The following is a 21,329-nucleotide window of genomic DNA, read 5'->3' on the forward strand; positions in this document are numbered from 1 at the left end:
ACTGAGTTCCCCTTGTAGGAAGCTGGCTTGGTGTGTGGTGGGCACCTATGGTATTATCACCTTATACCAGGTCCAGGGATCTCCTATTAGTAAAGTGTAGGAAGTGTCTAGGAAGCCAGGGCTCTCTAGAGGGAGCGGTGGATGAGCAGCCAAGACTTATCCAGGAGACATGCAAAGCTCATGCAATACCACTATAGTAACACAGCACTTACACACATGAAATAACCACACAGTGTGACAAAAATAAAAGGTACTGTATTATGGTAACACAAACTACAATACTGTTTAGACAATACTCCACTAGCAACCGAGTAAACACTATTATATACACATTAGCAGTCAGGAATTAGCATAGAAGACAATAGAAAACAGTTAAATAGCAGAATGTAATGGATACCCTACGGGGAGACCAATCCATATACTAAGTAAGTGGAATGCGAAAGTCAGTCCCCCACCCAACAAAGTGGAATCTGTAGAGGAGAGCTGGAGGAACTGTGAACCCCAAAATGTAAGTGCCAGGGTGCCCCCCGCAGCAACCAGGAGAGTGGAGATAAGTACCAGGTTTTCCCCCCAAACCCACAGGTAACCTTTAGAAAAGGTCTGCGCAAGACCCAAACAAGACTGGAAGGAACAAAAGGTGGAAAGGTGGATCCTGATAGATGAGGACCTGCAAATGAAAAGGAACAAGTCCAGTTTGAGTTGGAGTGTCCAGAAGGGGCAGGAGCCACAAACCACCCTTCTGGACATGCAGGACTAGGTCGACGGTGAAGACAAGGAGTCAGTTCCAGAAGGGATACAGGTGATGTCTCATGTCGGAAGAAGAATTGCAGTCAGTGGTTTGGTAAAACCACCAACAAGCCTTGGCAAAGGCAAGAGTTGGGAATGAAGAGTTGCATAGCTGCTGGGGGCCAGGCAGGTCCAGGTGGACTTAAACCAACGAAGGGAATCCCAGGTGACCCTCAGCAGTGAGGAGAGTCCGAAGACGAGGATGCAGTCCCCCACAGGCAACTCACAGGCAGCAGGCACAGGAGTCGCAGTGAGGCCAACTCAGTACATCTGATAAGGAGTCCTACGCTGCCAGGGAAGCAGGCAGGAGACTGCTTTGCAGGGAAGAGTGCTGGAGGCTGAGGGTACATGGAGCCTGAAGATCCCTTGGAAGAAGAGCCAACAAGCCTAGGTAGCTGCAAGAGTCACGGTGCACAGGGGTACTGTCCTCAAGGAGAGGCAAGAGCTTACCATCTCCCAAGTCAGAGAGCTGGTAAAGAGGACCGAGGGGACCACTGCAGACTACCACCTGTGTTGCAGAATCCAAGCAGTTTTGCAGGAGAAAAGATCCACGCAGCCGGATGTTATTGCAGTTGGTGCCTGTTGATGCAGGGGAGTGACTCCTTCACTCCAAGGCAGATTCCTTCTTACTTCTTGTGCAGACTGAAGACTTGTCACCCTCAGAGGATGCACAGCCAGGGAAATGTTGCAGTTGCTGGAAGGAACCAGAGAAACAATGTTGCAGAGTGGAGTTGTCACTGGAGTTGCAGATTGTTGGTTCCTGGAGGGTCCAGTTGCAGTCCCGGTGGCCAGAAAATGAAGTAAACTACGTAGAGGAGTACTGCTGGAATCTTGCATGGCAAATCTGAAGACCCACCCTGGAGGGAGACCCTAAACAGCCCAGGAGGGGGACTGGTCACCTAGTAGGGCGACCACCTATAAGGAGGGGGCTGTGATGTCCCTGCCTGACCTGGACACTCAGAGGTTCTCAGGGGCATCTGCCCACCTTGGATTCAAGATGGCAGAATAAAGTGGCCACCTGGAGGAGCTCTGGGCACCACCCCTGAGGTGGAGATGGACAGGGGAGTGGTCACTCCCCTTTCCATTGTCCAGTTTCGTGCCAGAGCAGGGACCGGGGTCCCTGGAATGGTGCAAACCATTTTATGCAAGGAGGGCACCAAATGTGCCCTTCAAAGCATACCAGTGGCTTGGGGAGGCTATCCCTCCCAAGCCATGTAACACCTATTTCCATAGAGATAGGGGGTTGCCTCCCACTCCCAAAGGAAATCATTTGTTCTGCCTTCCTGGGTTTGAGCTGGTCAAACAGCAGGAGGGCAGAAACAGGTCTGTAAGATGGCAGCAACGCGGGCTGCCCGATAAAATCCTGCAAACAGGTAGGAGCAAAGCTGGGGACCCTCTAAGGAGCCCCCCGAGGGCATGGAATCATACTACCAATACTGGGAAAAGTATTGAGTTCGAATCCGACATGTTTGATACCAAACATGCCCAGGTTCAGAGTTAACATTATGTAGCTGGGCATAGTACCTATGTACAGTACACAGGTAAAATGTCTTCCCTGCACATACAAAGTCCAGGAAAATGGGGCTGGAGTTTGTAGGGGCACCTCTGCACATGCAAGTACTTGCACCCTGCTCTCTGGGCTAGGAGGGACTACCATAGGGGTGACTTACAGTGACCTGGTGTAGTGAAAGTGTGCATGCACCTTTTCACGCAGGCTGCAATGGCAGGCCTGCAGAAGTTTTGTGTGGGCTCCCATGGGTGGCACAATACATTCAGCAGCCCATGGAGAACACCTGGTGCCCCAATGCCCTGGGTACCTAGCTACCATATACTAGGGACTTACACCATTATGCCAATTGTGGGGTGTACTAAGTCAGGAACAACCAAATTTAGAGGGAGAGAACACAGCCACTGGGGTCCTGGTTCTACACCCCTAAGCAGCCCAAACTCATCACACAGCCAATTTACAAGACGATATAAGATTCTTTGCAACATTTGTCCCATGTGCCCTGAATGCTTACAATGCATACTACAGAAGGGCAAATGCAATGGGAGGGTTTGCACTGCAACTATTTTCAAAATCATGTCATGACAGTGTGGCCCCAGATTAGTAAGAATGTCCATTCCGTAACAGTAACCTGGCCATCTCCATAGGCCGGTACTTACATGTGCTGGGCCAGTCTAGTCCATCCCTCTGCTTAGTTCTTACATGAGAGGCAAGACGTTTGGGAAAAGATTTAATATAAAGGAAGAACATAAATAGGGGTGGGTGAAGAATTCCGCCCCCCTGGTGGACTTTGCAGAATTTTGCCCACTCTGTGCTCCACCCGGAGAGCAGAGTTCCAAAACACTCCATGAACTGACGCAAAGCAGAGTTTTTTTTCTCTCATGCAGCTCACCAATGTTAAGTTGGCGAGTGAGAGAAATTGCTATGTTGGCAAGCGAGAGTTTGAATGCGGGTGGTCACGGCAGGTCGTGCCCGCCATGAAGAAACTGCCACTGGAGTAGGAAATCTACTCAAGCAGCAGAAAGAAGTTAGCACCCTCTGGCTCTCTGTGTGATGCTGTTCACACTGATTTTACAGCATGGGAGAAACTCCTGGTGCTGAAAATCAGTGCGAACAGCATGGCTTATCCAAACTCCGCTGGTCCCAGACCTCCGAGTATGGCGGTAGAGTTTTTTCGGCACTTTACAGAGTTTCGCATAGCAGAACTCTGCAAACGCAACCCATGCCTAAACATAAACCACTTCTGAAAATGTCAAGGCCCCAAGGTGGGGCCCCAGAGTGATAAACTCATTTAAAGCCATCATCAGTTTAAGGTTGGTTGTGCTAATGGTTGCATCCTGAGCTGGGATGACACCAATTGTTTGGTATGGGATGATCTGTATTGGTCATAGGAACTGTTTCCCCCCACAGGGACCTGCGTCTCTATTACTCTTATGGTGATTAGGAAGTTATAGATTTTGGAAAGTTTAACATAACACTATTCTCGAGTGGCAGTAGATGGAAATCTCCCAAGTCCTTACACGAGTAGCCACACAGCAACCGGCAGCCTATTTTTAGGTCTTGAGCTCTGGAAGTCCAAACAAAGCCAATATGAGCCAAGAGAGTACAAGTGTCTGTGCACTCACACCCTTCGAACCAGAGATCTGTTCCCATAAGCTGAGAAGTGCTAGGAAATTATTACATGCATCCCACACACCCCTTCCATTGCCTCCTAATGAATGAAGGTGGCTGCCCATTGAGAGGCCATCGAGACTGCCCTCACTCTTGGTAATGACCTACCATTTACCTCTACTGTGCACCTTTGCAGGAAGGTTTTCTTCCTTATATAATGGCACTGGAGTTAGAACAACACTCCATAGTAACTCCTATCCTGCAGAGCGCACAGCTATGAAGCATCCTGAATTAGGACTCAATATTAAGAATAATGGGTGCAAACTGAACGAGTATCTGCTTCTGTGATTGTTTTTCTCATATTAATAGCAACGCACGTGACTATGTATTTAGCATTTTTTTTAGACCGTCTTAAACTAATGCAAAACATATTTGAGCCAGGTTCCAGGGGGTTATTTGGACTGCCCTATAAGCCCTCTCCTGAGTAATTCCTGCCTCCCTTCTTACAGCTATCCATTCCACTGTTGCCTCTGAAGGTAAAGAAAGTGATTATGGAGAAGGCGCAAGGGGGCTGGGGTTGGGGGAGCAGTGAGCATGTTCACTACAAGCAATCAGGTCACCGAACAACCCCTTCTTAACCTTATTATATGTTTATGTTTTGGTATAATGGAGCCTGCAAACACCACCAATCTAGTTCCCATGGGAAGCGGAGCAGAGTTGGCAGGCAAATGATTTAAAAATTGATGTATTTACAAGAATCGTCACCATGGTGCACCATAAACTCTTCCTTTCCTCCCCTCCCTCACGCCCACCTTGGGCACTTGCTTGGGCCAGGTGGGTACAGCAATCTATATGCTTTCTTCTTCCTAGTCCTTGCATGCTCCTCCCCCACCCCCACTCACCCCCTAAGTCTAAGCAGGACCAGTGTTGCTGATGCAAATGTCCGGTCAAAAAGTGAGTCACCTGCCTAAATGTAGGGGAGATACTGCAATTGCTCATTGTGCAGAGTACCCCTAATTTCAATTAAAGTCAAGGTCCAAGCAAGGCTATCACTCCATTGGTCTTTTTTGTCCAGGTTTTTGCCTCCAGAAGGCATGTTTAAGCCTAATTGGCGTTACCTTTTTACCGTTCCACCTGCACCGGGAATCAAGTCTTGACAATCTTCGTTAAAAGCTGCTCCATAACATTAACTGAAGGAAGAGGAGCAGAAAAGCTTCAAAGTCTGGGTTACATCTGACGTGGTCACTAATCTAATATGTAACGAGCTATAGTCACCCACACCCCTCCCAACCTCAACCACACACTCTTGCATCTCAGAGCGTCTGCGGAGAGGCAGCAGACCGTGGGCGTAAAACGGATTCTCGCTTGAAATTCAAGGCACATTTGCAAATCCTTTTCTTCTGCATCCTCTTCAAGAACAGGCTGCCGTGCCCGAAAGGCGCTGCTCACAGATGGTGGCGCTGAGCACACCTGCTGGTAGCTACGCGGTGCCAAGACACGCTCCAACTGTGGGCAGGGCTCCACAGACTTTGAAAAGACAACTTCCTGGAAAGACATCAACATTTCAAGAAATTGTACCCAAGACAGAGGTCCACAAAGGGAAGCAGTGAGATGCTGTTAGAATATGTACCAGTGCAAGGGTGGTGCCTCAACGGTTGGTATCTTGGGCAGTCGTTAGAAGTGATTCAAACAAACCAGGCAACAAACCCGCTTCTGCTGTTCCGGCTTCCAAACACTGCCACAGCATGCAGACAGGAACATGGTATGTGAAAGTAAAACCCACAAAAATCACCCACCTTTAAAATTTTCAGTAGTTTCCTGAATTATACCACAAATATATACCTATATTAGACCATAGAGGGAAATACAAGACATAGCCAAATTAGCATTTATTAGGTGGGAAAAGAGCGAGATGCCAAGATCATTGAATCATTCCATTAACCAAAAAAAATAAGTAAGTAAATGATCTGGTCTTTTCATTAGCTTTTACCTCAACTCACCCCCTTTCTATTTCAATGGTGGGTTCCGATCACAGGTAATCAGATTATGAATAGTATGTGAACGTGGAATGAGCTGGCAGAAAACCTAAGCCACAAGACTATATTTTACGGTGTTGGGCTGAGAAGGGAGGGTGATGTGCTGTGTGTGGATCACTTTTACAAACTTCTGGTATCCAACAGAGCGTTCGACTTCACGCCCATCTGGAAGGAGGCTTCATAAGACAGCTGGAATAGAAACTAAATCACTAAAGATCAAGCCTTATGGCAGCACCCCAGCAGACAGGCTTGATCAGAAAGCTTAGTCACATTATAGGTCAGAAGGGCCTGCGGTTGGAAAACTCATGCCCAGCACAGTACCCGGTTTGTGAGTGTCTGGTTGATCAAATCACACCGTGAACCAGGCAACTACGGCAGGTGTTACAAGGCGTCCTTCCAAAATCCAGAGTGATCTTGCAGTTGGAAGAAAAGATGCCAGAAAAATACCCAATATTCTTGGGGCAGGGGGCTAGTTCCAAGAAGCAGTAAGCAAAGGAAGGGCGCAAACGCCAAACGCAGGACCCGTATTATACAGGAACGGCAGATCAATTTATACAGCAGGACTGACTAAACTGTGTGGCAAGAAAGGGCAAAGTACGCGGCGTGGTACAAGCTCTGTGGCAGTCATATCTTGCTGTTGCCTTTATTTGCTTTTTTCAAATATTTAAAAATCTGCATTGTACTTCTGAGCAGCTATATATGTTAGCTAGTATTTGGGGGGTCACCAGCACAAGATGGTTCTAATAAGTGATTGTTGTTGAAGTATTTTTCTCAGGGAGTTGTATATCATACTACTTTTAATTTTAAGCACATGCTAATGCTGCCTGGTCAAACATTTCACCTCACTAGCTCAATTTTACAACCAGAGTACAGGGATAAGCAACTGAAAAGGCTAGTTAACCTTTGCAAAGGGTCTTCCACTGCCCAGCAAAAATATTGTACTATTAGTTAGCAAATTTTGATCAATTTGGACCAGAAACGAGTTTTGGTTTAAGTCTGCAAATTATACAGCAGCCGGTATATTATGTGCTGCTATTTGCAATCAATTCATAACTATGCAGACAATGTTTCTGACACAGAATCACAAACTTTCAGTGGCCCTTCTATACGTAGAGGGTTTTACAAAATCCTATATTTAAATGTGGCCAGTTCTAAATTCTAATAACATTACAGTATTTAATGGAAGTTAGATGTTAATATCCTCTAATCGCCAAGAGCTGCTTGACTCAATTATTTTTTTTTTAAACAAAGTTCTGGGTGTAGGTGGGTGGTGTAATGACGCGTGCAATAAGGGGCTGCATTGAAACTGTTACCAGGTTAGGCGCAGCCTTACTCAGCTTACCTGCACATCGACCTTGCACTGCAACTGCATGACCTTGATCTCCATGCCTTTGTTGAGTTGCTTGTAGTGCTCCACAGAGCGTGCCTCAATGCGCAGCTGTCGCAGCTCTCGCCGAGCCACCATGCGCCGACAGCAGCATTGCAGGTAGATAATGGCTGCACGTGCCCTGGAGTAGTAGCAGCGTGCCAACCAGCCGCGGACCACCTTCTGCAGGATAATAGCCTTCCTCTCTGCCACTATCTACAGTAGGAAAAAGCAGGAAATGTGAGTCAGTGATTACTAGAAAGAGAGCTTTTTACTCACATATCAGCCTTCAGCTTTAATCTTACCCTCGGAGCAGTTAAGTTATCCTTCTTGAGAGGTTCAACAAGGCCTAGATTTGAATTCCCCTCTCATCATATTTTTCAATGTGAAGTCCTGGGTGTAAAGTGAGAAATGTAAATCTACAAATGCCAAAATTTGAATAGAGTGTGACGGAATAGGTTCACTCAAGAATTAACAGTGCTCGATAAAAGCTTTTGACTTAAAATGTGTGCATTGCTTCAGAAACGTGGATAGCGCCAACCATTGATACAGTACAAGGAACAAACCGAGCGACTGTCAACAGCTAAACAATCTAGGATCTAAGGTTTCACCCTCAGAAACCTCTGGTCATGGTTTTCCGACTTTTCTGCAAGAAGAGAGCCTTGGTACTGCCCAACAATGTCATCTTAGATGAATGTGCCCTGACAAGTGAATTCTGCAGAAAACCTATGCGCACATATACAGAATTCACACGTGCTATCCGAGTAGCCCTGGGGCAGGAGGAAGGAAAAAAAAAATAGGACAAATAAGATGGGAAGGTGGAACAAAGTTATCCATGTATGTTTAGTGGTTTCATATTTCAAAATTCGTGTCAGGCAGCCTGAGCATCCCTTTAAATTAATCTAGGTCATTTTTCATCTTCTATTAAAACAGTATAGTTTGGGATCCACTGCTGAGGTTATGGATGCCTGATACGGGTTCAAAGTGTGGCTACAGTCAGTGCAGGGTGGTTTTCTCTACTGAGTACCTAAAAAAAAGAAGAAAAAAAAAAAGATGTGGTACACATCCAAGTTCACAGTTCTCGAAAGACTTTTCTTCTCCCACTGAGTTTTGGTCAGACAAAGTTATGGGATATGAATAAAAAAAACAGGAAATGATAAGAGTGTTCTAATAATCAGGGCTTGTGCAAGACTGTGCTCACATAATATAGCTTTGTGGCGTCCTATACCAGTGGTTAAGGGCACTGAACTGGGATTATAGGCCCAAGTCAAAGGAGAGGGCCTTTAACAACTGGTACAGCCAGAGGCAGAAGCTTCTTGCAATTAGCACAACAAAGGGGGACTGTTCTAAGATAAAATAGAGAAACAAAAACCAACAGTGGAGTGATGGAGCAGAAGACACAGTCACATCACTCTCTTCAATGAAGCTCTCAACATTCCAATGTTCTAATAAAAATTATGCGGATGCCTGTTAGCGATAACCACCTAATCGCCTTAATGTCCATGCAAGTGTAGCGTGAGCAGACTCTTTCTGCACCATCGTGCGGTTCAGACTGCTCCGCGTCTGGAACCAGAGGTATTTTTGCTCATTTACCAGAGAGTGCAGCACAATTTACGTCTCTCAGACTTAATGACGTGTGGAGTCCGGCCATAGGAACCTTCAGAAACCTATGGACAGACTGCATAAAAATTATAGTCTGCCCAATCCAACATTTATTTCCTTAAGCATGCCTTGATGCAACACTGAGGTGTGATTACATCACTCTTATGCCTGGGCTTTTTCAGAACACGCGGAGTACCGTCAGCACGCTATATTAATTTTCAGGTCCTTTTGATTAAAGTGAAAACAATTGTTTGAGATCCAGAGCCGAGTAAAAAGAATTTTGATTACACCTAAACCCAGCTGATGCTTTCTGTATGAAATATAACATGTAAAATCATCGTCATCTCATAACAAAGCATTTTTTTCTATGGAATCATGGTTTCTTAAAATATACAGGTTGAAAATTAGGCGATTTGTATGTGTTTGCAGCAGACCACCAATGGGCCGTGTCGTCACAAGGGTGATGTCAACCATGGCCTGTGCCCCCACCAATCCCTTTGAGATCCATCACCACTCACATCAGGCAAAGCAAAAAAAACACTTTAAAAGAAAAAACATAATGCACTTCTAGAGCGGTTTAGCTGAATCTGCAGAAGAGACTGGGCTCCGGGGGAAGTAAGTGAAAGAAAACCTAGGGTGCAAAGAAAATAGAGATGTGATAATTAAAGAACATGAAAATTGAAGAAGTATTGACAAAAGTAATAACTGGAAAGAAAGCAATAAGAGATTAAGGGAGAATGAATGGCTGAACTGGGAAGGAAGGGGACAAGAAATATACATACACACTCTTTGCATCTGCAAGTTATAGATGGCCCCAACAGTTTTTTCTGACCCTGTGTGTCACCCCTAAAATTAAACTTTGAGATGCCACTACCAATGGGCTATCCGACCATCTACTTTGCTAGGAATACATTATCAATGCTGCAAAATTAGAAGATCCCACTGGTGTGGGCGGGAACAATGGGAAAAATCAGGTAGGCTGTGAGAAAGTTTGGTTCCCTAAAGTTGAGAACAGTTGAAAAGTTTTCTGTTCCAATAACCGGTGCGGCCCTCCATTTTTGGCCATTCTTTCTAAGAATTTTAATATACTTAGGAGGGCCTTAACTTACGTTTGAAAAGTTTTCAGGTTTACATTTGCCTACTTCTGTAAAACGTTTTTCTGCGCTTGTGAGATAAATCAGATAGCATTGTAAGATAACTTCTTCTAAATTTGTGCCGCTCGAAGCTACAAAAGTCATGAAGAGTTTATTCCATGCATGCTCGCCTTGTGTGGTGCTTTTGTATGCATAGTATTGTATAGAAGAACAGCACCATAAATTGTTGCAAAGGTATGATTTTCAAGTGAGCATAGCATAGCGAGACACATTGCAACTTCTGAAAAAAAAAAAAAATGAACTTTTCAAAGGTTTAGGGAAAAAAAATATCTTTGCAATAACACACGCCCTAAATCTTTAGCACTTTCTAACCAGACTGGATTTGGATTAAACTAGGCTGATTTCTATTTAATGTTCTAACACTTTCATTAGTTCCGCTCGTATTATGTCCAAATTCTACCTCTGATTTCTTCAGGGCACGTAAAGGATAATTTAGCTCTGTGTAGATCAAATAAATCAGTGGATAACGTGTACATTACAGAGGCCAGATTAGAGGATGTTTTTCATAAGACACTTACACAAATGTACAACACTCCACCCTGGTCATCACGAAATGTGAGCTAAATATACAGTGAAATGTCCTCCTCCCCCCCCACCCAGAGTTTCATTTTAAATAAACCACTGAGCTAGGTGAGTGCGCAAGCAAGGCCCTCGAGTGCTGTCCAACAAATTTCCAACAAAAGTGAACTTAATGGACACACGCCAAGTCTGAACAAAGACATGAGCCGGGTGAACCTTGAGGATGAAAGAATACCACAGCTCACAGGATATGGAGACAGGCACAATGTGACCGGTCACTTTCTGTTCTAGAACACAGATTCTGGGATGCGGAGCCCCTACACATGCGTAAGCATCATGGTCTCCCATTTTGTAACCCCTTAAATTCCTTATCAATTCATTTTTCTGGTTGCTTTGGTGCCTTCATTCCCTCTACTGTGGCTCTGCTTGATGCTCAGATACAGATCAGCCTGTTCAGAGAGCAGTAGAAGTCAAATGACAATAAAGTGGTGTCCATGGTCCCGCAGACATGCCGGCCAGGCCAAAAATACTCTTTCTGTTCCAGAAGTCCACACTCCTACTCACATGGTGCCAAGGTAATCCGGACACCTGATCCCTGCAGTAGATGCCAAGAAAGCCACCAGCCCCCAGGATGCCAAATGTGCCCAGGTAACATTCCCTGCAGAGAAACCATGTCTCGCCCACCGCCTACTGGTCCCAGAAGACCCCCGTCCACATGCCCACACATCATGATAGAACACTGGGAAAGGAGCTACCTGATTATACAGTCGCCTGGCGAACAGGCCCCGGGCATAGGCCTGGATTGTCAGGGCTGCAGCGCGGAGCAGTAGGAAGAGCCTCCTCACCAGCATCATCCTCCATTGCTTCTGCAGGGTCACTGCAGCCTTCGATCGCCGTAAGTGTTGGGCTAATCTGTGCATAGAGAAACAAGTGTCAGCAGAGCGATGAAGCCAAATCAGGGGGAAACTAAAGGCGCCATCCTCTACCTCACGGTCTTTGGAGGCAGGTGCCTCACCAACATCATAAACAAAGGCAAGGAAGGAGATGCGGTTCCTGCATCAAGGGCAGCAGGAGGGTGAGCGCATTACTGCATCACACCCAGCGGGACAGGGGGAGGTGCATTACCCGCCGCACGTGCCGACGGAGGGAGGTGTGTCACTGGCATCAAGGCCAGCTGGAGGAAGGCAAGGATTAGAGATGCATAAAAGGAATCGCAAGAAGTGCATTCCTAATGAGGCGAGCTGCATTAACGTCAGCGGGACAAAGTGCACGGTCACAAGACCAATAGGAGAAGCTGCTTCATCTACATTGAGACCAGATACTACGGCACTGCGTTCTGGTCATCTCTACCTACATGAATGATACATTCCTGATACCAAAGTTACATTTCTCTAGTTGCACCCTGACTCTTCCTCTCTGCACCCATTGCAAGTTAAGTAATGACTTAATTCACTATAGACACCATATTAGAGGTGTGGGCTTTCAGTGAACAGTTAAATACATTCTAGGAGTTGTAGTCTTCGTGCACGTTAAGTGATTCGATTTGTCTAAATGCCAGATTTCAGGGCTTGTCAACAGAAGGCCAGAAATGGAATGGATCGTCCGTCTCTTCTGGGAAACCCTCTCACCAGTGCCCTTCAAGCCTGCTCTTACCTCCTGGCTAGGAAGCCCCTGACGTGCCTCTGGAGGGTGGTGGTGGCTTCACGTACTCGAAGGTATCTCTTCCTCACGACACAGCCCTTTAGGGTCTTCTGAATGAGGATGCAAGCCTTCCGCAGCTTATCTGCACGCAGCTTCTCCAGGTACGCCACTTGCCCAGCACGGAAGAAGATCTTTGTGGTTCCAAACTGGTACTGGTAATGGTCTGGATCCTGACAAAACAGAGAAAATGTTTTCTTTTTTTTCCTTTAAATTCAACATACATATATACAATGATTTATAGAAGCAGGAAATTAATTTTAAATAAAGTGTGACTTTGAAGGATTCACAGCGTGCCAGGAATAAAATTGAGCCAAGTCTGTCCTTCATCGATGTGCTTGCTTTCCAGGTCGGAGGGCCTTAGTTCTTGCTACCAAGCTTTACAAGCCCGTCTGGAGAAAAAGGGAGGTTTCCTTCAATCCAAGCAGGTTTGGATTACACAATCCGCTATCCAGAGGGCTGCAGATGGGAGTAATCCAACACAGCCCCTGATGGGGTCACCAAGATGGTTCAAGGCTCCATCCAGCTCAAGGGAAACTACAGCTTCAGGGTTGGTTGGGGGTCCTAATGTGCTAATGCGATTCAAACATGACCCTGTGATCTCACTCCATGGCCATCAGACTTTGTGCAGCAGTCCTTCCTCCAACAGGGCTCATTCATCCCACTCCCTCTTACAGCTCCTTGGGGGAAGGGGTATCAGGGAGAATCCTTCTGGAACCAAGGCGCTTTTCTTCATAGGTCGGACAGGTTCCAAATTTCCTTCTTCACTAACTCCATTTTATTTAACATAACTTTTAAAGTGCTAAGAAGCATTCTCATAGGACCGCATTTGAAGGTTCCATTGGCAACCAGCGTGACCCTGATGCATTCTGGTACATATATTCTTCAAATCTGCATTTTCATTTGCAGCCATTATGGACAATTTATAAGAGTAATAATATCTGGACGTGTTTCACAGACTTGACTGAGGAGAGGAAAATAAATGTCTATTTTGGAGTGAACTACTATTAGTTTAGATCACATACAAACACCAGTACTGGAAACAAAACGGATTATGAAGCAGTGTGCAGCCCACCTTGGCAGTCCTACTCTGATCAACACAGAACATAAAAAGTATTAGAAGAATTTTCTTAAATATGGTTTACAGTGACAGAAACCTTAAGACTGAGTGGACCAGAATGCGCTGGCTTGGCCAAATTAAAGCCTTTCCCTGCCAGGGTTTCTATACATCCCAATGCATTTTAGGACACATTTATATATAACAGGTCATGAAAGGGCTATATCATTCCCTTGAAATTATTCATGTGTCAACACGCGAGAGTGCAACGCAGGCCATGTAAGAGGATCCTTGTTCATCCGACACAAACTGCACGGGATGCTTTAAGCAACGGAAACGGGGCTGGCCTCTTCCATTTTCTTTTAAGATTATTTTTTTGTTTATTTTTTTATTTTATTAGAATAATTGCTGGAAATACAGCGCGTGAACATTGTCAGATCAGGGGACAAAGGCTTGAGTCAAGACTGGAATTTATGAGCCCATGCGTTTTTCCTTCCCGCTTCCCTGGTCTCTTCTAATCCTGCAAACTATAGAAACCTTTGTACCGAAAGCAATGGCCAGAGTAAAGACTGGGAGCCCATTTGGTATTCCAATCCCCATATCTTATCCTAGGTGAAAACACAGATTTTTTCCATTGCCATCAGCAAACATAACCTAGGTAAAAAAAAAAAGAAAAACACTACAGATAATCAATTATAAAATCCACATAAATTATAGAAAAAATAACCATGATGAACTGGTTACATTCTAATAATCATGTTGTAGAAGCAAAAGAAAAAACCCTTAAAACAGGCAGGCAGTAGAAGGGAGGTTGGGTTGGAGACTGAAACAATGACAGACTCTTCGAGATGAGAAGTCTTCCAAGATATTCAGAACATTTTCACTGAACACCGCAAACGTTTTTGAATGGCGTCACATAGAAGGTTGGTTGATAGGGACAATGACATGGCTTCGTGACAGTTCAAGGAGTTCGGACTATTGCACATTTGCAGTGTACAAACACTGATGCAGCAGTATGCCTCACCTTGAGAAGCTGTTTCAGGAGCTGCTTGCAGACTAGTTTCTCATCTCCCAGTGCAAGGTCTTTCACCCGCATCAGAACCCGGTACCGGCTGAAGAACTCCGAGTAGGACCATCTGCAAAGGGGCAGAATGGAAGACCAGAGACTATGTTTACAAGCTTGCTCTCAACGCACAAGAGTACTGTGAAGGTTGCATGCATGCCCTGGGACAGTTGGGCAGTCCTGGCAAGTAGCTTACCAAAAATAAAGTCATTATTAGATTCAGAAGTACATATGCAGCAAAGAAGGCCACCCCAATGGAAAGGTTGATGAAAGCAGCACATGCCCTGCAAGGAACTATGTGCTTATTACACAGGTGCGCTAGTGGCATAGAAAAGCCTGGCATGGTTATGATCTTTACTGCCCATGTGCATAGTCACAGTGGCACGAGCCCTGGCACCTCTGGACACCCCTTGGAGACGTTCTTACCTGGATGGGTAGCCAGCGGCACTGATGCGCACCGTTTCCAGCACTCCACAGGCCCTGAGTTGCTGAACTGCTCGATGAGGGCTGAACCTGCAAGAAGAAAAACACAACAAAAAAATCATATCACAGCCAGCAGAGTGGGACAGATGATCCACAGCCGTGCCAAAGGGACCGTCAGAGAAAGGGAGCACGCGCTGCTTGCTGTGCCTGTTCTGTATATTAGGAGAGAGCGCGCATCTGCTCTAGACACGTGTGTCTACATACATGTGTGTGTACCTACAAGTGTGCATGCACGTGTGCGCGTGCACGTGCCTTGTACTGCTGCAGCATAGGACATCTGCAGTGGTGATGCATCTGTTGCAGATACCAGGGGATGCTTGCGTGGCTACTGCACGCACACTCCATCATTCTGTGGGCGAGACAATGTTTTGCCGCTACGGAGTGTTTACCATCTTTTCTTCTAGGGAAACTTGCGATGAGACAGCTAGTGCCAAGCCAGCTTGGTGCTGGAAGGGTTATGGTAAGTGCAGAATCCGCTGCAGAAGCCTCTGCTGGGGTCGAGAGATACTTTCACTGCTGTTGCCGCTGCGCTTGGCGTATCACATCTCCACGACTGCTACTCGTGGTTTACCTGCACCGCTGTGCGTCTAAGGAAGGCAGGGACCGCTGCAGCGGCCAGTGCTGCACATGCTCGGTGCTTGAGAGGACATTCAATCAGTTATTTAGTGCTGCACATGTTACACATACATATGAGAGGAAGTTTGCGGTACTTCTGCCTGTGCGATTGGTGTTCTTCAGGGCAACAATCTCTGCTACTCCAAGAGTGAGATTGAGGAAATTAAATAACTCTTTGTGCTAATGTACATCCAGCTCCTGCCTCAATGGATCCCGCCTTTCACCACAGATCACCGATGCTCAGTCCACAAGCACTACATGTCACACTACAAGAAATTTACACAATGTATCCCTTCCCAGAAAGTGTGCAGTATGCTCTGAATTACTTTGTGATGCATCAATACTGTGATCAGCTGCAACCTTCATAGCAGATAACAGTTGTAATTTCTAGGGTAAACTTTCCCAGATAAAGATTGCACACAAATACTGGACCATCACAACTCTATAAAACTAGCTCTTCAGCATTTGTTTAAAGAGCTAGTTAGGCTATTAGGAATGTTTTCAACTTGCAAAATAATGGACCATTTGGAGAAACTTCCAGAGTAGGTCAGAGTACTATTGATACTGAGTATATGGAAGCAAAGGAAACCGAGCAAAATAAATTTAAGAAATCCAAACAATCTATACACAATGGAGCTCGTTATGTTGAAATGAGGATATACTAGAGACTTAAAAATACAGGTTTTCTCGTGCGTGTACCACTGAACTCTAACCGCATAGTGGGGCATCCATATATGTGCACTACTCCGCCGTCCTCCAACGCAGACCGCCCTTCATAAAGGAGCCAAGGACTTTAATAAAGTACAGCCTGCGTATGTTACAGGCGGTGCAAAACCCTCGCCTCCCGCCCAGAGCGCGCAGTACTTACACAAAGGGCAGCTTCTCGTCGTTGGGTTTGATACAACGCACGTAGTGAGGGGTTGTGGAGTTCAGGGTCACCATGAGCTGATGCAAGGACGCGCGAAACTACAAAAAGTAAAGAAGTGGGGAATATAAGCCACAGAGCAACTTTTAACAAGCACTCACATTCCTAACAATCAAATTTCTAATGATTACTGTGTACTTTTATATTTACTGTAATAACTTAACAGCCATAGCAGAAATAAAATATTAAGGATTAGCTTTCTATCCCTTGGCACGGACTCACATTTTCAATATTTCTTTGCAGTATTGCATTAAAGACTTAAACATGCAAGTTTGTTCTCAACTTAAACATTACAAAGTTCACCCGAATTCTATGTAAAGAACAAAGTAACTACCAAGGATTCGCGCATCCCCCATTCACTGGGAAAGATCATCTCAAAATTGAATTGCATTATAATAAAATTGAATTGCATTATAAAAAAATACAAATACCTCCAGGGGGTGTGGTACTCAGTATTTCTAAAGTGTTTTATCACCATAATCAGCCCATGTAGGAAATGGGTATATATGGATTCCGTATTCTTATTTCAGTAAAGTCATTCTTGGGTAGAACCCTGTGTACATCTATGGCATGTTCTCCTCCATACCTGTCAATGCAGGCTTCTTTTCTCTATAGTTCATGTTTAATGGACACCGATGCATAAAGCAGGCCCCAAGGGGTCCATCAAAACCTCTAGTATGGTCTGATTCTTGGCAAGTGACAAACCAGCGCCAGGACAAAGCCTCCCCAAGAATGGACATCAGAACGGTCATTCTTCAGGAAGCTCTCAGATGCTTACATCCTCTTCAGAGGAACTCACCACAACTTTAGAAACTAACTTCCTCTCAAATAATTCAAAAGTCGATCCTTGCCCAAGGTCCCCACCACTTGCAAACTCGCCGCACCTGAGAGCCGATGGTCTTCCGGTGCTCCTTGTTGGCTGCGGGCACTGATCGCCGGAAGGCGCGTACGGTCATCTTAGCTAGTGGGGCCTTCCCAAACGCTAGCGGCAAGGGTTGCTCCTGCTCTTCGTCTTTGAAAAGTTCGGCCACCAGCTTGGACTGACACAAAAGTAGGAAGCAAAGAATGAACAACATTAAAAAACAACCCTACCCTGCTGATCCCCTGGAAGGTGAAGAAAATAAGTTATTTACCTGGAATGGGCATTTTCTGTCTAATTGTGACTGAACGGACTCCCAGTTTCTGCACCTTCTCTGTTAGAACAGCGCATCAATGCAAACAACAGGGCTGGACATGGGGAGTGCTGCAGTAAGATCTGACTGCTTATAACTCTTTAGCTGTAGCAACTTCAGACCCCATCGCTCCAAACCCACCATCCATGCATCCCCAGTCACTACATATATAGCTCTGGTCCAAGGCGCTGCAGTACGACGGTCTTCCAATAAGGGCAGTTTACGCCATACTTTTTAACCTGCTGGCTCTGATGAACAGTCGTATATTCTCTACGCAGGGATTTTGTTGGTTACAGCCCCAGTGTATCTGCCAGGAGAACCATCCTTCTAACAAACAGTCCAGAAACACACAAAAAACAACAACAACAAAAAAACACACACACCGTACCCCCCCACCAATGACCATCTCCCAAAACCGCCTCCACCCAGCCATCAGTCGCACAGCCAGCACCTAAAACAAGCATTTGCAATGCGACGGGTATCGCATTTGCTCAAGTTAGAACTATTAGTGTTGTAAACTCCTAACCGGACTTTTCTTGCCACATAAATTGAAAGAAAATAAATGAGCGTGATCGCACTATTTAAAACCCAGCGCAATTGCACTGAAATTGAAAACCAAAGCCCGATCGCGCTGCGTGGAAAATAAAAAGATAAAGTAGTGCAGAAACCAGGCGGAAAACATGGAGCCTCGCATGTTTTCAGTAGTTGGCTGGTGCGCTCGGTGCGTAAGGATAAACACTGGAAAAGGCATGACGTATGCATGCCTTTCACTAATGAAATCAAGCGGATTTTAAAAGGCAAGCCCGCAAAACTATCAAAGTGACAGGCGTGACATGGGCGTGGTTAGAAGCCCAAAGAGAGATTACAACAGGGACAGAGCGCTTGTGCGCACGACCCTAAAAAAGGTCCATGTAGTGTCATGTACAAATGTGAACTTACAAACTTCTTTCGTTGTTATTTTCCCTTATATGGGTATAGTAGAATAGCGTCACTTTGTGCAAGACCCACTGTTGCAAGATATCCATAGAGCGGGCTGTGGTTCTGCCTGGATGAGCATCTGTCTCTCACTTCATGCTATTGGCCGTTTCCTGTATTATTACACCTTTTATGAATGGTTTCCATCTCAGTGCGTGGCGGACTACTTTACACCTGAACGGTACACTCAGTCATCATCACACTGTTTGCCACATTAAAATCTTTATCTGTATAAACATTTTACACAGAGAGCAATACTTTGAGTGCACTTTGCAGCATTGGCAAAGCTAACAGGTAAATATGCATGCATATACACATCATTTGTGTATGTGTTTGTATGTGTTAGCAGCACACTACAGCCAGATCAAGACTGCCAAAGCGTTTTGATGACCGTCCTTCCAACAATAAGGTCGCTAAATACGTGTTTGAACGCTGCAGTGCCTTGAAACTGGGGCGACGGACTGGCCCCAGAACACATTCATAGTGGGGTATTGAGCGTATCTCGGTGGGTCCGTCAAGGAATCCGACAACCTGTAAACTTCAACCCGTCTACGACGGTAAAACGAGGTGTAAAAACCGACGAAATAAATGGAGGATAAGGAAGCGTGACTTTAGCGCTCTCTAGTGGAAATTACGTTCATTGCTGATGGGAAAATTTTAATTTGTGGAAATACGAATGAGGTTTCTTGCCGATTAGGTTAAAAAAAAAAAAACATTCATTGAGTTAGGCCCACCTAGATCACGGAAGCATGAAAAAAATGTGAACCGGTGTCTACATTTCACACTTTTTAACGCCTCCTTTTAAGGTTTGGCTGGTGAGGTGGTAGTGAAACTTGATTTTATGTGGGAGAAGAAGAGGGGGGGGGCACATTTCCCCTAACACCCTTTCGCATTATCCAACTACCACCGCATACAAGTCAAACCTTAAAACGACATGTGTCCACAATATTTGCTATCTAAAAAGTGCATCAATGTCCCACCCCACACCGTTAGCCGTCATTTTCGTCAAATACTGCACTCCACCTCCCACTGAACTCTTTCTTGCGGAGGTCCAAGATGGGTGGAAGTGGCTTAAAAGGAGAACTGTATCTTCAGGTCTGCCATTGCAGCCTGCGTAAAAGGGTGCATGCACCTTTCACCACCGGAGAGGTAGAACAAAGGATTTCCTGCAAGGGAGAGGTGTAACCACCTCCCCCTGTGTATTAGTTGTCTAAGGGGTGGGGTGGCCTCTGAGCACCACCAGTCTGCTTTGAAGGGTACATCTGAGGCCTTCCTTACATAATCTGGTTTGCACCAGTTCAGGAACCTCCGGTTCCCTCTCTGGTGTGAAACTACACAAAGGACAGGGAAGTGACCACCCACCTGTCCAGCTCCTCCCCTGGGGAGGTGCACAGAGCTCTGCCAGGTGGCCACTTGATTTTGCCATCTTGAAAATAAGATGAGCAGAGGCCCCTGGGACCATCTGGCTGGTTAGGCCAGGCAGATGTCCCTGACCCGCTCTGATAGGTGGGTCATTTCAGAGGGTTACTTAAGGGATCCCCGGCGAGTGGGTTCTCGGATTCGTTGGGCAAGACTCTCCAAGGAACTCTATGCAACATATCATCTGCTCCTGCCCTGTGGAACCACTGCTGGTCTGCTTTGGAACCGAAACATGTCTGCTTCTGGTGGGAAGGCTCCCATTGCAACATTGTTTCTCCAGATCCTGCAGGAATTCTGCAACATCCAAGGCTGTGCATCCTCCAGGGTCACAAGGACTCTGTTTGCACCTGGAAGCACAAAGGAATCTCAGGCACCTCAAGATACCGTCAACTGGCTGATGGGGTCTGCTGTTCCACAAACACTGAAAGGCTCTGCTTCACAGGTGGTGAGTCTGTGACATCATCTGGGTCCTGCTTATCTTCTGAACAACTTGGTAGACTGTAAGCCCATGTTCCTGACACTGAACTGGAACCCCTGTGCACCACAACTGTTGCACTGGCCAAGGCTTGTTGACTCTTCCTCCAAGAGATCTTCAGGCACCAATAAAACCCAGCCTCCAGCACTCTGCAGCTCGAAGTTCAGCCCATGTCCTGCAACTCCTGCAACGTGGGATTTCTGTTTTGTTGTGCTGGTGAGGCCTCCTTGTGTCTATCACTTGTGGGTCACTCATGGGGGCTCTATCGACTTCTCCTGGCCTTCCTGCATGCTGAGGAAGAGCCCTGACTCCCCCACAAGGGTAGAGTCTCTACTTGTTGGTCCCCAAAACTTTGCAAGCACTTCTCCAGCTCCTGCTTGCATTTGCCAGTGATTGTTGGTAACCTGGCTGGTCACTAACCCTCCTGCAATCCAGCAACCATCGAGGGAGAGCTTGTAGGCAACTCCTGGGATCTTCTGCAGCCCCTGGACCCCGCAGCTGGACAACTTCTTCCACCAACTTGCAGGAACTTCACCTCTAGGAGGGTGGGCATTGCCACCTACACCACCTGGGCACCTCCAAGGGTGCTGGGCTCTATCACCTTCCTTTGCAGGTCCTCCATGTCCAGAAGCCGTCCCTGGGTTCCGCCAGCCTGGTCCACAGGTCATGACAGCAGCTGGACAATCTAAGGCATCCACTGACTTCAGAGAGAGTCCCTTCTCCCCTCTGTATTTGAGTCCCTGGTGCGGGTACCCCTGTCTTCTGGGAATCCTGGGGTGGGGGCACTCTCCAACCTTCCTCTTGTCTGCTAGTTTGCTCGGGGTTTAATGGGAAGGGCCCTGAATCCCACGAACTCCAACCACAAC

General features: G+C 46.1%; 1 protein-coding gene across 1 annotated transcript in view; it reads right to left on the reverse strand.

Annotated features, from left to right (window-relative positions):
• LOC138268028 (unconventional myosin-Vb-like) overlaps window positions 1-21,329 on the reverse strand; it is a 160,552-nt gene that overhangs the window by 57,864 nt on the left and 81,359 nt on the right. The window contains exons 15-21 of the mRNA XM_069217350.1: window positions 17,307-17,462; window positions 16,366-16,463; window positions 14,826-14,912; window positions 14,361-14,472; window positions 12,235-12,452; window positions 11,337-11,493; window positions 7,283-7,522 (exon numbers count right to left, since the gene is read on the reverse strand). Coding sequence (XP_069073451.1) covers window positions 7,283-7,522; window positions 11,337-11,493; window positions 12,235-12,452; window positions 14,361-14,472; window positions 14,826-14,912; window positions 16,366-16,463; window positions 17,307-17,462 — 1,068 coding nt within the window. The remainder of the gene's footprint in view (window positions 1-7,282; window positions 7,523-11,336; window positions 11,494-12,234; window positions 12,453-14,360; window positions 14,473-14,825; window positions 14,913-16,365; window positions 16,464-17,306; window positions 17,463-21,329) is intronic.

Source organism: Pleurodeles waltl, chromosome 12 (genome assembly GCF_031143425.1).
Source record: "Pleurodeles waltl isolate 20211129_DDA chromosome 12, aPleWal1.hap1.20221129, whole genome shotgun sequence".
NCBI classification, from domain to species: domain Eukaryota; kingdom Metazoa; phylum Chordata; class Amphibia; order Caudata; family Salamandridae; genus Pleurodeles; species Pleurodeles waltl.